Here is a 12,836-nt window from a genome sequence, read left to right as displayed (position 1 = left end):
GCCCAGCACTTTTTCTTTTCTCCCAATCTTTTCTTGATTCCCTTGACAATGCTTCAATTTGTGACCTCAGTCATGCCGTTGGACTGCGGATAATGAACAGAAGTGAAGTTGTTGGTGATTCCCCAATGTGAGCAATATTTCTTAAACTCTTTACAGTTGAACTACGTCCCATTGTCTGTAACAATTTGATTAACTATTACTCATGTAGCAAACTGAAGATCATGCCCAAACTCACAAAACAGTTTGATTAACTATTACTCATGTTTTCCCTTCATTGGGTGATGCTTGAGAGCAATTGATAGATAATATTGAATTTTTTTTGTATATAATTTGTTCCAAATTTTGTTTGATGGATTGGTAATAAGATTGATTATCATTGTTTTATTTGTTCATTGTTACTATTGTTATCAGGTTAAACCAAAGGGTGTTACAATGGCGGCATTGTTGGCAAAAGTTGCAGCAATGGCACTTGTTCAACATCCCGTTGTTAATTCCAGCTATGAATATGGGAAAAGCTTTACATATAACAGCAACATTAAAATTGCTTTGGCAATCAATGGTGGATTGATAACTCATGTTCTTCAAGATGCATAAGGTGATGTCACTAAAAAAAACTCTATAACAACGCTTTTCTTTAATTTGGCTCTAATCTCTTCTGTTTCTTCTCTGTTTCATCAGTTGACTAGTTTCTAGGCACATTAACTGATTACAGTGGTCCTAATTTAGCTTATTATACATATTTTTTATAAAAGCCGTAAAAAATGATAGAAATGACAAGGAGCTCAAAGCTATGCTCAAAGCTAAATCTAATTTGATTGTACATGAAAACATTACATTGATTTTTTATACTGAGATAGTTGAAAACATTGCATTTGGTAGTATGATACTGAGATAGTTGATCTTTTATTTTGAATTTTTCCCCTGATGTTTCTTTCTTATGTCAGTTAACGGACAAGGAACAGCTGGTATTGTGGCTGGAAAAGCTATATCCAGCACAATTGGTGTTGTTTCAGTTTTTCAATAATTCCAGCATAAATTTGCAAGGTATAGATAATCCCTTGGATTGAGTTGTATACATAACATTTGTATTCTATCTTTAAATGGTTCAAATTATTGATCCTAATGTGGGTAGTTTGTTCTGACTCGTGAGGAAAATGAAAATTAGTAGAGTTATTTAAAGCAAATTTGTAAATTAATTCAAATGGAGATTATAAGGCCTAGCTAAGCTAAAATATGTAAATAACATTATGTGCATGCCATTGGTTTGGTGAGGATTTGATGAAAACATTAAATATGCAATATGCATTATTATTTATTATTATAATCTGTAGAGAAGACAAATAACAAATCTAAGCTAATTTTATATGCCTGTGAACCCTGAAATAATTTTTTAAATTAAAAAGTAAATCAGAATAATAAGGTGTTTTGATGATTTGAAAAAAGTTCATTTTTTGAATTGAAGTTATGTTTTCTTTAACAAATTATATGCCTGTTACACATTCTGAAAATATCATAATCAATGGTGATACTTGTATAGTTTTGAATTAAAGTTATGTTTTCATTATTAAGTTTGTGAAATTGTGATTCAATGGTGTGCATATATTTTTGGAACAATATAAGGACTGTATCGCTTCACTTTTGTTGTAGGTTGATGAACCGGCAAAATTGATTTTGGATTCAAAGGAGAAGATGGAGTTTTACTGCAGTAAAATGCAGGAACTTGTGAGTAGTTTCTGTCACCTGATTTGTTGCCGTGCGTTTCGCTTTTTATCTCTAACCAGCCTTTGTCAAAGATGCACAGAAATATTTTTCAAAAATCTTGAACTATCAAAAAGGCTATGGTGTCTGACCTGACCTGAATAGAGAGGCATTCTACCTTACTATTTATTTTATTGCTTCATGATTGAGTAAAAGAAGTCATCTATAATCTTTTTAGTATGTTTTGTGTTGAGTAAAACCTCCATTATCGACGAATGAATTCAGGCTTGCCTTTCACTTGAGCTAAGAATAGGTGCATCGATGCTTGGAATTCAACTATTTTAGTTTCTTCTTTTTTGTAATGCCTGAAATTGAGATACCTACAATAAATAACCAATATCATATGCATTCAAAAATTGGCTTTAACAAGAATCTTCCATTCTCATTTGCATTTGGACCTTGCATTTTTTTTAAGAAATGAACCTAGTTGTACATACATGAAAGTAAATGGTTTTGTGCTTCACAATTCTTCAACTTGACAGGTTGTTCTTCTATATTTTCGATTTTTTCTTCTAGAAATTTGATTAAGCATTATTTACTTATGTTTTTAATTTCTTATAATGTGATAGTGGAAGTTCACTATAGTTTGCAAATTGGGAATGTGTTTAGTGTATATTATATGGAAATAGATATGGAAACTAAAAACAGAAACAATGATAGTTATATGGAAATAGAAATTACAGGAAACATCAGGTGATATAATTGACTTCAATTTATCTGTAACATATGATATCGTAAAATTCAGCATTATAATGGGTTAGTCAAGACTTCAACTTCATTGTTGTATTTTTTCCCACTTGAATGCTAAATGATTATCGATCATTCCAGAGGATACCGAAAATATGCTAAATGATTATGAGGAACATGATCAAGAAGACTTGGAGCTACCGTTGATTGAGCTAAATGAAATAGTTAAAGCGGCCAACAATTTTTCGGTGGCGAATAAGCTTGGTGAAGGTGGTTTTGGCCCTGTTTATAAGGTACCTTCCCAGCTATAAGCAGTTATCTAGGCCATTGTTTCATCAATGTTCTATTTTACTGAAGTGAATTAGCACATTTATCTTTCAGGGTAACTTAGCAGATGGACAAGAGATAGCTGTGAAAAGGCTATCCAGGAGTTCAGGGCAGGGGTCTCATGAGTTCAAAAATGAAGTAATTCTAATAGCCAAGCTTCAACACCGTAATCTTGTAAAAATCATTGGTTGTTGCATTCAAGGAGACGAGAGATTGAAGTTGAAGTCACGCACCGTTTACTTCAACGTTTTTGTATTGACAGATTGACTTTCTAGTGAACTAGTTTTGATAATTGTTGTAGCAGTTAGTTATGTAAATTAGACAATTTTGGATTATATTGTATGAGAAATGAATATTGACTCCATTACATAATATATTATTGAAGGACCCAAAAGACGGGTTACCAATAACAAGCGGAATACGAATAACAACACCACAATGATCAATCTCACAAACAATCAACCAAAGCACAACCCAAGTTCCAAATCAAAACAGCAACAATAACCGCAAGGATAGAAATCTAAACCACAATCAACAACACAAGATTTATACGTGGAAAACCTCTTCACACCCGAAGAGTAAAAACCACGGGACGTTTGGGGAGTTCACCCTACTTCTCTTATTATGATAAAATTGAGGGCAAAACAAATCAAACAAAGCTCTTACAAAAGGTTTATAACCCACCAACAATCATGAAACAATAAGAGATTTTAAGAAGTAGAAAATACCACAAAAGAACAAAGAATCTGCCAGCAAACTGATCCCTATACGAACAGCCCTTAACGACCTCCAAATCCAATCTCCAACGGTCAAAATGAGGATAAAGATGTTAAGAAGGTTGTGTCCAAAAATCACGCAATTGTGACGGTCGGATCTCAAGATATCGCCGAATTCGTGGGACTGCTCAAGAAGAAGAAATGCTGATTTCAGATTTCACTTTTGTGGTGGCTACTCTCTCTTTCTTTCTTGCTCAAATACTCTAAAAATAACCCTTAAATACCTAAGGTTAAACCACACAAATAAATGGGCCTAAAAATGGGCTGGACCCATCACGGAGAGGAAGAAACACAAATTCTTCAATTTTTGAATCTCATCCCAGAGAGCTTACTACAAAGCTCAAGCTTACTACCGGGAACCACCTTGGTTAACATGTCTGCTGCATTTTTATCTGTGTGGACTTTCTTTAACAACAATTCTTTCTCTTCAATCACATTCCATAACCAATGATATCTAATATCAATATGCTTAGTATGAGCATGATACATGGTATTCTTGCTCAAGTCCATAGCACTCTGACTGTCACAGAATGTCACATACTCACATTGCTTCAAACCCAACTTTTGAAGAAACCTCTTCAGCCAAATCATCTCCTTACACGCTTCCACATCTGCTATATACTCTGGCTCAGTAGTGGACAATGCTACACACTTTTGTAGCTTGGATTGCCATGAAATGGCTCCCCCTGAAAATGTAAACACATAACCTGAGGTAGACTTTCTATTATCAAGATCACTAGCCATATCTGCATCTGTATATCCCTCAAGAATCGGGTTGCCACCTCCATAACACAAACTCAATTTGGAAGTACCACGCAAATATCTGAAAATCCACTTAACAGCTTCCCAATGAACCTTACCCGGATTGGATAAGTATCTACTCACCAAACCAACAGCCTGTGCAATATCTGGTCTAGTACAAACGATAGCATACATCAAAGAACCAACATCATATGAATAAGGAACAGAAGACATACTTGCTTTTTCTTCATCTGACTTAGGACAAGCTCTATTACTCAACTTGAAATGAGCTGCTAAAGGTGTATTAACAGGCTTGGCATTCTTCATATTGAACCTTTCAAGCACACGTTCAATATACTTTTCTTGTGATAACCACAACTTTCCAGCTTTCCTATCACGAACAATCTCCATGCCTAAGATCTGCTTAGCTGGACCCAAGTCTTTCATGTCAAATGACTTGGACAAATCCTTTTTTAAGTTGGAAATCATCTCTGCATCTTGTCCAACTATCAACATATTATCCACATATAAAAGAAGGATAATAAATTTATATCCAGGGAAATTTCTAAAATACACACAAGGATCTGCTGAAGTTCTATTATAACCATTCTTTGTCATGAAAGAATCAAACTTCCGATACCATTGCCTTGGTGCCTGTTTGAGCCCCTAAAGACTCTTCTTCAACTTACAAACAAGCTTTTCTTTTCCCTTCTCTTCAAACCCTTCAGGTTGCTCCATATATATCTCCTCATGCAAATCACCATGCAAGAAAGAAGTTTTCACATCAAGCTGCTCCAACTCCAAATCAAGGCTTGCAGCTAAACCCAAAGCAGTTCTTATAGATGTCATCTTGACAACAGGAGAGAAGATCTCATCAAAATCAATGCCCTTCTTCTGATTGCAACCCTTTACCACCAATCTGGCTTTGCGCTTCACTATCTTGTCACCATTTTTTTTTCTTGAAAACCCATCTATTTTTCAAGACCTTATTGCCTTTAGGAGGCTTCACAAGCACATATGTCTCATTCCTTTTCAAGGAATCCATCTCTTCCTTCATAGCATCAAGCCAAAGATTTTTGTCTTTACTAGACAACACTTCTTCAAAGTTCTCTGGCTCCCCCTCATCAGTGACAAGAATAAACTCCGAGCTTGGATATTTTGTAGAAGGTTTTCTTTCTCTAGTTGACCTTCGAATCGGTGCTTCTTCCACCAAAGGAGCTGGCTGCTCCCCCTACTCATGAACATCCTCTACATCATTCTGATCATCATGGGGAGCATCATCAAATTCTGGTACATCATCACCATCATTATCAAATTCTGGTGCATCACCATCTTCATTTGGTTGTACCTCCTCAACACCATCAAGTGTTGCTTCAACATTCTCATTTGTTGGCTGCTCAACAGGAATAGGAGTAGAAACAAAAGACACATCAGTAGTATCAAAAGACAATGTAGGAGTAGAATTGTACCTTGTACTTAGAAGTTCTGCACCCATCTCATGCTCAAAGAATACTACATCTCTGCTTCTAACTACCTTCTTCTTCTCTAGATCATAGAGTCTAAAACCATATTCCTCATCACCATAGCCAATAAATACACAAGGATTAGTCTTAGAATCAAGCTTTGATCTCTGTTCTTTTGGCACATGCATGTATGTCTTGCATCCAAAGACTCTCAAATGTGAATAAGTAGGATCTCTACCCTTCCATGCTCTCTCGGGTATCTCAAGGCCAAGAGGAATCGATGGTGAACGATTGATCAAGTACACTGAAGTATTAACAGCTTTAGCCCAAAATGTCTTTGGAAGATTAGACATCCTAAGCATACATCTCACTTTCTCCACAATTGTTATGTTCATTCTCTCTGCTACACCATTATGTTGAGGGGTACCGGGCATAGTTTTTACATGTCTAATTCCATGGTGTGAGCAATAATTCTGAAATTCTTTAGAAGTGTACTCACCACCATTATCAGATCGAAGACACTTCAATTTTCTTTCTGTCTCCCTTTCTACCATGACATGAAACTTCTTGAAAGTTTCAAACACTTCACTCTTTGTCTTCAACATGTAAACCCAAGTTCTCCGAGTAGCATCATCAATAAAAGTGACAAAATATTTACTGCCACCAAGAGACTCCACCTCTAAAGGACCACAAACGTCAGAGTGTATCAACTCCAACTTTCCTTCCTTCTTTGTAGACTTCTTAGAAAAGGAAGCTCTATGTTGCTTTCCTGCTAAGCAATAATCACAAGGGTCAAAAGAAACAGATTTATCAACAGGAATAAGAGATTTACCTGCCAAAAGCTTTAACCCTTTATCTGTCATGTGTCCCAATCTTCTATGCCACAAATTTGGAGAGTTCTTTTCTTCAACTGTATTTAGCTCACCAGAACATACATTTAAGTATGTTTTATACAAAGAACAACACAACTCGCCACGAGCAACTGTCAATGAACCCTTGGACAATCTCCATTTGCCATCTCCAAAGGTACGCTTGAAGCCTTCTTGATCAAGAACATTTGCAGACAACAAGTTAAGGCGTAAATCGGGAATATGACGCACATTCTTCAATATAAGCATGCACCCAACACTTGTCTTCACCCGAATATCACCCATGCCAACAATGCTTGCCGAACTCTAATTTCCCATCTTGAAACTACCAAAATCTCCTGCTTTGTAGTTCAAGAAGTATTCCTTTCTAGGAACACAATGATGAGAAGCTCATGTATCAACAAGCCATTCTGTGTCTGAACCATTAACATGATGACACTCACTAGTTGCACAAATCAAAGCAACACCATCATCACTTTTAGCAGTGATAGTTGCAGTATTTTTATCATCTCCATCCTTCTGAGAATCTTGCTTCTTGCCTTGTTCTCTTTTCCAACGATAACAATATTTCTTTATGTGACCCGGTTTGTTGCAGTGATGACATACCATAGGCTCTTTCCCATCTCTGGACTTAGACCTACCTCTCGAGTTACCACGCCTCTTTGGACCTCTACTCTTGCCTCTACCTCTGTTCTCAACAACAAAAGCTTGTGAATTATCAACTCCCATCTCCTTTCTTCTTATCTCTTCATTAAACATACTCTCTTTGATCACATCCAAAGAAAGTACACCATCCGGAGCAGAGTTACTAATAGTCACAACAAGAGTTTCCCAACTGTCTGGCAATGAACTCAACAGAAATAAAGCCTGCAACTCATCATCAAGAATAATCTTCATAGTGGTAAGTTTGTTGATTATATCTTGAAAATCACTAAGATGTTCAGAAACTGACTTCTCACTTTTCAACTTCAAATTAACAAGCCTCTTAATCAAAGAAGCCTTGTTATGAGCAGTCTTTCTTTCATAAAGACCTTCTAATTTCTTCCACAAATCATATGGGTCGGACTCTTGAGAAACATGGTTGAAAATGCTAATATCAACCCATTGCCTAATAGTCCCCAATGTCTTTCTTTTCAATTTTTCCCATTCTCTATCTTCCATCTTTTCAGGTTTAACCGGTTTAGACACACTACCATCCTCTTTAATTTCTGTATCAATTGGGTCATACAAGTCTCTGCAAAATAACAAATCTTCCATCATAGGTCTCCATATAGAATAGTTGGTTGATGTCAATTTAACCATGGAACTATTATTGTTATTAGACTCCATAGCTAACTTCAAAATTAACCTTACTCTGATACCAATTGAATGACCCAAAAGACGGGTTACCAATAACAAGCGGAATACGAATAACAACACCACAATGATCAATCTCACAAACAATCAACCAAAGCACAACCCAAGTTCCAAATCAAAACAACAACAATAACCGCAAGGATAGAAATCTAAACCACAATCAACAACACAAGATTTATACATGGAAAACCTCTTCACACCCGAAGAGTAAAATCCACGGGACGTTTGAGGAGTCCACCCTACTTCTCTTATGATGATAAAATTGAGGGCAAAACAAACCCAACAAAGTTCTTACAAAAGGTTTATAACCCACCAACAATCATGAAACAATAAGAGATTTTAAGAAGTAGAAAATACCACAAAAGAACAAAGAATCTGCCAGCAAATTGATCCCTATACGAACAGCCCTTAACGACCTCCAAATCCAATCTCCAACGGTCAAATTGCGGATAAAGATGTTAAGAAGGTTGTGTCCAAAAATCGCGCAATTGTGACGGTCGGATCTCAAGATATCGCCGAATTCATGGGACTGCTCAAGAAGAAGAAATGCTGATTTCGGATTTCACTTTTGTGGTGGCTACTCTCTCTTTCTTTCTTGCTCAAAGACTCTAAAAATAACCCTTAAATACCTAGGGTTAAACCACACAAATAAATGGGCCTAAAAATGGGCTGGACCCATAACAAATATATGAAAGTATATTCTTAATCTTTGGATAAAAAATTTATTTGATTTGATTTATTAAAAATATTTTGTAATTATATATTTTATTATAAAAAGTATTGAAATATTTATATAAAATAAAAATAATTAAAAAAATGGTCCAAAGGAGGTTTAAAAGTCTCTAGCTGGAAAACTGTCGGTAAAACGTCACAAAACCGTTTGTAACAAAATTTAAAACTGCTGTAAAACCGTTAGAAAACCGTCGCAAAACCGCCACAAGCAAACCGTTCCTACAGAAACTTACCCCGACGTCTCAGAAAAACCGTCGCTAGAGTAGCAACGCCTGTTGTAGCAACGGTTCTGCGACGGTTATGAAAACCGTCGCTAAAGTCTATAGCAACAAAAACCACCGTCGCTATAGAAGCTAAATTCCGTCGGTAAAGGCTCTTTTTTTTTGTAGTGTGAAAGGTATTTTCCAATTTCATTCCGGATTTCATCCAAAACTTCATCAAGTCACAAATTCTTCGTTAAACCTCCAAACTGAGCCTCGAAAAGTGTGTGATAATCTCGGGGGACAAGAATCACCAAAATATCCCAAGTTCAATTTGGATCTCTAAAAATTTTGGTTTTGAATGAGAAATTGCTGACTTTGACCTTCTAATGAGTGATTTTCTACTATCTATTTTCGGTCGTATTTTCGAATCCTCTATTTGTATTTAGTTTTGATTCTAGTTTAAAGGAAAAGTTTACCCCAAAATACATCAATTCGATTAAGGAAAATGTCAAGTTATCTGTTTTCTCAAAAAAAAGGTCAAGTTATCTGAAATATCACCAGATGCGAGTTCGCCATTCTATGAGCGCAAGGAAGAGGAACCATGTTTATGAGCGCCCTGCGGAAGACCGAGTTTTTCCTAAGAGTCATGACTCTTCACCAAATGTTGCATGTTTCATCCAAAAAGTTGTGTCCTTCTGAAGGATTTCTGAAACATTACAACCTTATGAAATGCTGCATTAAATCTATAAAAGGATGGCCTAAATCAAGTTGGAAGAATTATTTACATAAAAAAAGATTAACAAGTGAAGTAGAAATTCATCATTCAAGGGCATGGAAGTAAAATAAGACTACATGTAAAGGGCATAGAAGTCATCATTCTCTTCATTTTAATCTTACTTTCTTGAATCTCAACATACATTATATGTCTATGTTATGTTTGTGTTTATATCTTCAACATACATAAGCACCTAAGAAATAAGAAACACAACTAAATTATTGGTAGGTATTCAAACTGAAATAGCTAATTGAAGATATATCCATCCAGATGAATCATTCCCTTTAGTAAAGATCCAAACCGGATCGCCTAGGTTTAGGAACAAGCATTAATGGTTTCATTTTCTTAACAACAATCCCAAATTTATCAGACAAATTCAGCTCTATTCCATGTGGTAATGTCCATTGAAATGAATGCAGCATTGAACCCAATATGTACATCAATCCCCTCTCTGCTAATGGAATTCCTGCACAAACTCTCCTCCCTGATCCAAATGGTAGATACTTAAAATTGTTCCCCATATAATCAAAATTTTCACCCTTAGTGTCTAAGAATCTCTCTGGCCTAAACTCCAATGGATTTTCCCAATGAAGGGGATCTCTATGGATAGCATAAACATTGAGGAATACATAAGCTCCTTTTGGAATTGTATAGCCTCCTACTGTGCAAGATTCACTTGACAAATGAGGTACTAATAGAGGAACCGCTGGATGCAAACGATTTACCTCTTTGCATATTGCATTAAGATACTTTAACTTGGGCAAATGAGACTCTTCTAATTCATTGTTGATACCCACTACTTCTTCTAATTCTCTGTACACTTTGTTCTTTACTTGTTCATTTAGCATTATTTCTGTCATTGTCCATTCTAGCATGGTTGCAAGGGTGTCTGTGCCACCCACCACTATGTCCTGCCAATAATAGCAATTCATGAATGAACTTAAAATCAAATGGGACATAATAAAGATGAATCTTGTGAAAGATTTTTAGTTGCTTTTTTTTAAATATAATCAATGTCAACCCAATTAATCAAATTAGCTTGAAAAGAAATTGAATTAAACCCATAAAGATGTAGTGTTTTCATATCATACCAGTAGCAAGGCTTTGAGTTGGTTGATCGTAATTGATGTTTGAGCATCACCTTGGCTGTTATAATCCATTAGAATCTGCAAAAAGTCTCTCTTTCCCTCTCTTTTTTCTTCCTTTCCTTCTCGTAGACGTTGCTCTATCACAGAATTAAGAATCTTGTCAAATTTTAAGTGCAGTTTTCTTGCTTGTTTTTCTATACCTTGCAAGTCAAACCTTGCTAGAATTGGAAAAACATCCGAGACATTAGTTTTTCCAAATAAGAACATCATCTCCTCTGTCATTTTTCGAAAGTCTACAATAAAATGAGTACTTTTTTCCCCTTTGAGTCTGCCACCACACAACATACTTATAGCAGAGTTTACAGTTATTCCAAATACCAATTCACCAAAATCAACTACTTCCCCTGCTTTACTATAAGCATGCTTAATACCCTTATGTAACTCTATCTTTCGGAGCTGATAGAGGGCATTGATGCTTTCATTATTCAGCATCTCCCGAACAAACACTTTACGCATCTTGACCCATTCTGGACCATAATGGCAGAAAACGATATCATTTCCTCCATAAGTGAGAATCCTGGCAGCCACGGGTGGTTCGTGGTTTGAGAAGATCTCGTTGTCGCGGAGAACTTGTTTGGCAAGGGAAGGTGAGCTAATTACTATGTACAATTTGTTTCCGAGCCAGAGCTTGTAGATAGGACCATATTTGGCAGCTAACTCAGTGAAACTTTTGTGGAGAAAAGTGCCTAGAAATGGAAGGTATCCAAGCAGTGGCAAGCCCCGGGGACCTGGCGGCAATTGAGCTGTTGATTTCTTGAAGATATTGCTTAATAGAAGTATGCTAAGTAGTGAGAGTGTTAAGGTGAGATATAGTTCCCATGACCAGATGCTGAAGAAGTGGTGTAAATGCAACATGTTTTTCAATGCAAATTGATAATATTGTTGCTGAATTGGGATGGATATATGGTTCTAGCAAGATGTCATTATTGATAGGTTTTTATGAAAAGTTGAGAGGTAAGATTGGCCTACCCTCTAGATTTTATGTCTAATTAGGGGAACCTCAATATAAATGAGGATCAAGTGTCATTTTTATAAAAAGAAAATTTTACAAGTGTCCTTTTCTTTTATTTATTGAATACTTGAACCTTTTAATAAAATCTCGTAAAATCTTGTAATTGGTCATTATAAATTTTTTCCAAAAAGTATACCAAATGTGATGATCATTTTTTATTGGGTAAAGTTCAAATAAAACCCCTGTGGTTTCACTAATTTTCAAAGAAAGGACTGTGGTTTACTTTTTGTCAAAACAAAGATTGAGGTTTCAAACTTGGATTAATGCTATTAAAACCATCTTTAACGATCTGGAAATGAAAATTTTCAAGAATTAAAGTTGTTCAATTTCATATTTTCTATGGAACTAGATTTTCGATTTTCGAAAATCATATTTTTTGGAACTTTCTCTCTCTAAACACTAACTTTCTCTCTCTTTACCAAACATCATCTAAACAATCTCAAAATAAAAAAGTTGAAGAATTAAAGTTGCTTAGAATATTAGTAGTTCTTAAAATATGTCATTTTTGAAGTCGTCAAATGTGATTTTAATAGTATCAATCGAAAAAGTCCTTGTTTTGTTAAAGTTAAAAACCTCAATCCTTGTTTTGACAAAAAGTAAACCACAGTCCTTTATCTGAAAATTAGTGAAACCACAGGGGTTTTATTTGAACTTTACCCTTTTTTATTTTAATGGATTCAACTATTGAATTTTTATTTTAACACGTTATATTTTTTTTTTTTCACATTAAATAACTAAAAATTCAGTTTTGAACATAAAACTTAGTTAACATGATTTTTTCGTTTTATCTAAATTTCAAATTAGTGTTTCTAACGGCTTGACTGTGAAATTTTATTTTTGAACCATAAAAAATACAATCTCGATGCAGATAAAACGAATAACGCTTTTTTAACTGAATTAAATTCTCATAGCTAATGTGATAAAAAGACAATTATAAATGAAAGATATAATGTGTTGAAATAAAAAGAAACTCAACAAATCAAAATCAG

At 35.3% G+C, this 12,836-nt stretch overlaps 1 protein-coding gene across 1 annotated transcript; it reads right to left on the bottom strand.

Moving 5' to 3' along the window:
- Positions 1 to 9,767: 9,767 nt before the first annotated feature.
- LOC136213423 (flavonoid 3',5'-hydroxylase 1-like) lies at positions 9,768 to 11,781 on the bottom strand. The gene is made up of 2 exons (XM_066002824.1): positions 10,779 to 11,781; positions 9,768 to 10,598 (listed from the first exon to the last, which is right to left on the bottom strand). Exons 1-2 carry the CDS (start codon positions 11,688 to 11,690, stop codon positions 9,972 to 9,974), a joined length of 1,539 nt encoding a protein of 512 aa, XP_065858896.1. The 5' UTR covers positions 11,691 to 11,781; the 3' UTR covers positions 9,768 to 9,971.
- Between the last annotated feature and the right edge of the window lie 1,055 nt (positions 11,782 to 12,836).

The sequence above is a fragment of the Euphorbia lathyris genome, chromosome 1, assembly GCF_963576675.1.
Source record: "Euphorbia lathyris chromosome 1, ddEupLath1.1, whole genome shotgun sequence".
Lineage (NCBI taxonomy): Eukaryota > Viridiplantae > Streptophyta > Magnoliopsida > Malpighiales > Euphorbiaceae > Euphorbia > Euphorbia lathyris.
The sequence above is the reverse complement of the archived record's forward strand: the minus strand, read 5'-3'. Positions and strand labels throughout refer to the sequence as shown.

Bases quoted from the DNA above. Each gene is read 5' to 3' on its own strand.
- LOC136213423 (XM_066002824.1), bottom strand. From the start codon at position 11,690: ATGTTGCATTTACACCACTTCTTCAGCATCTGGTCATGGGAACTATAT. The intron at 10,599-10,778 runs GTATGATATGAA...TATTATTGGCAG, and splicing joins AACTCAAAGCCTTGCTACTG to GACATAGTGGTGGGTGGCAC.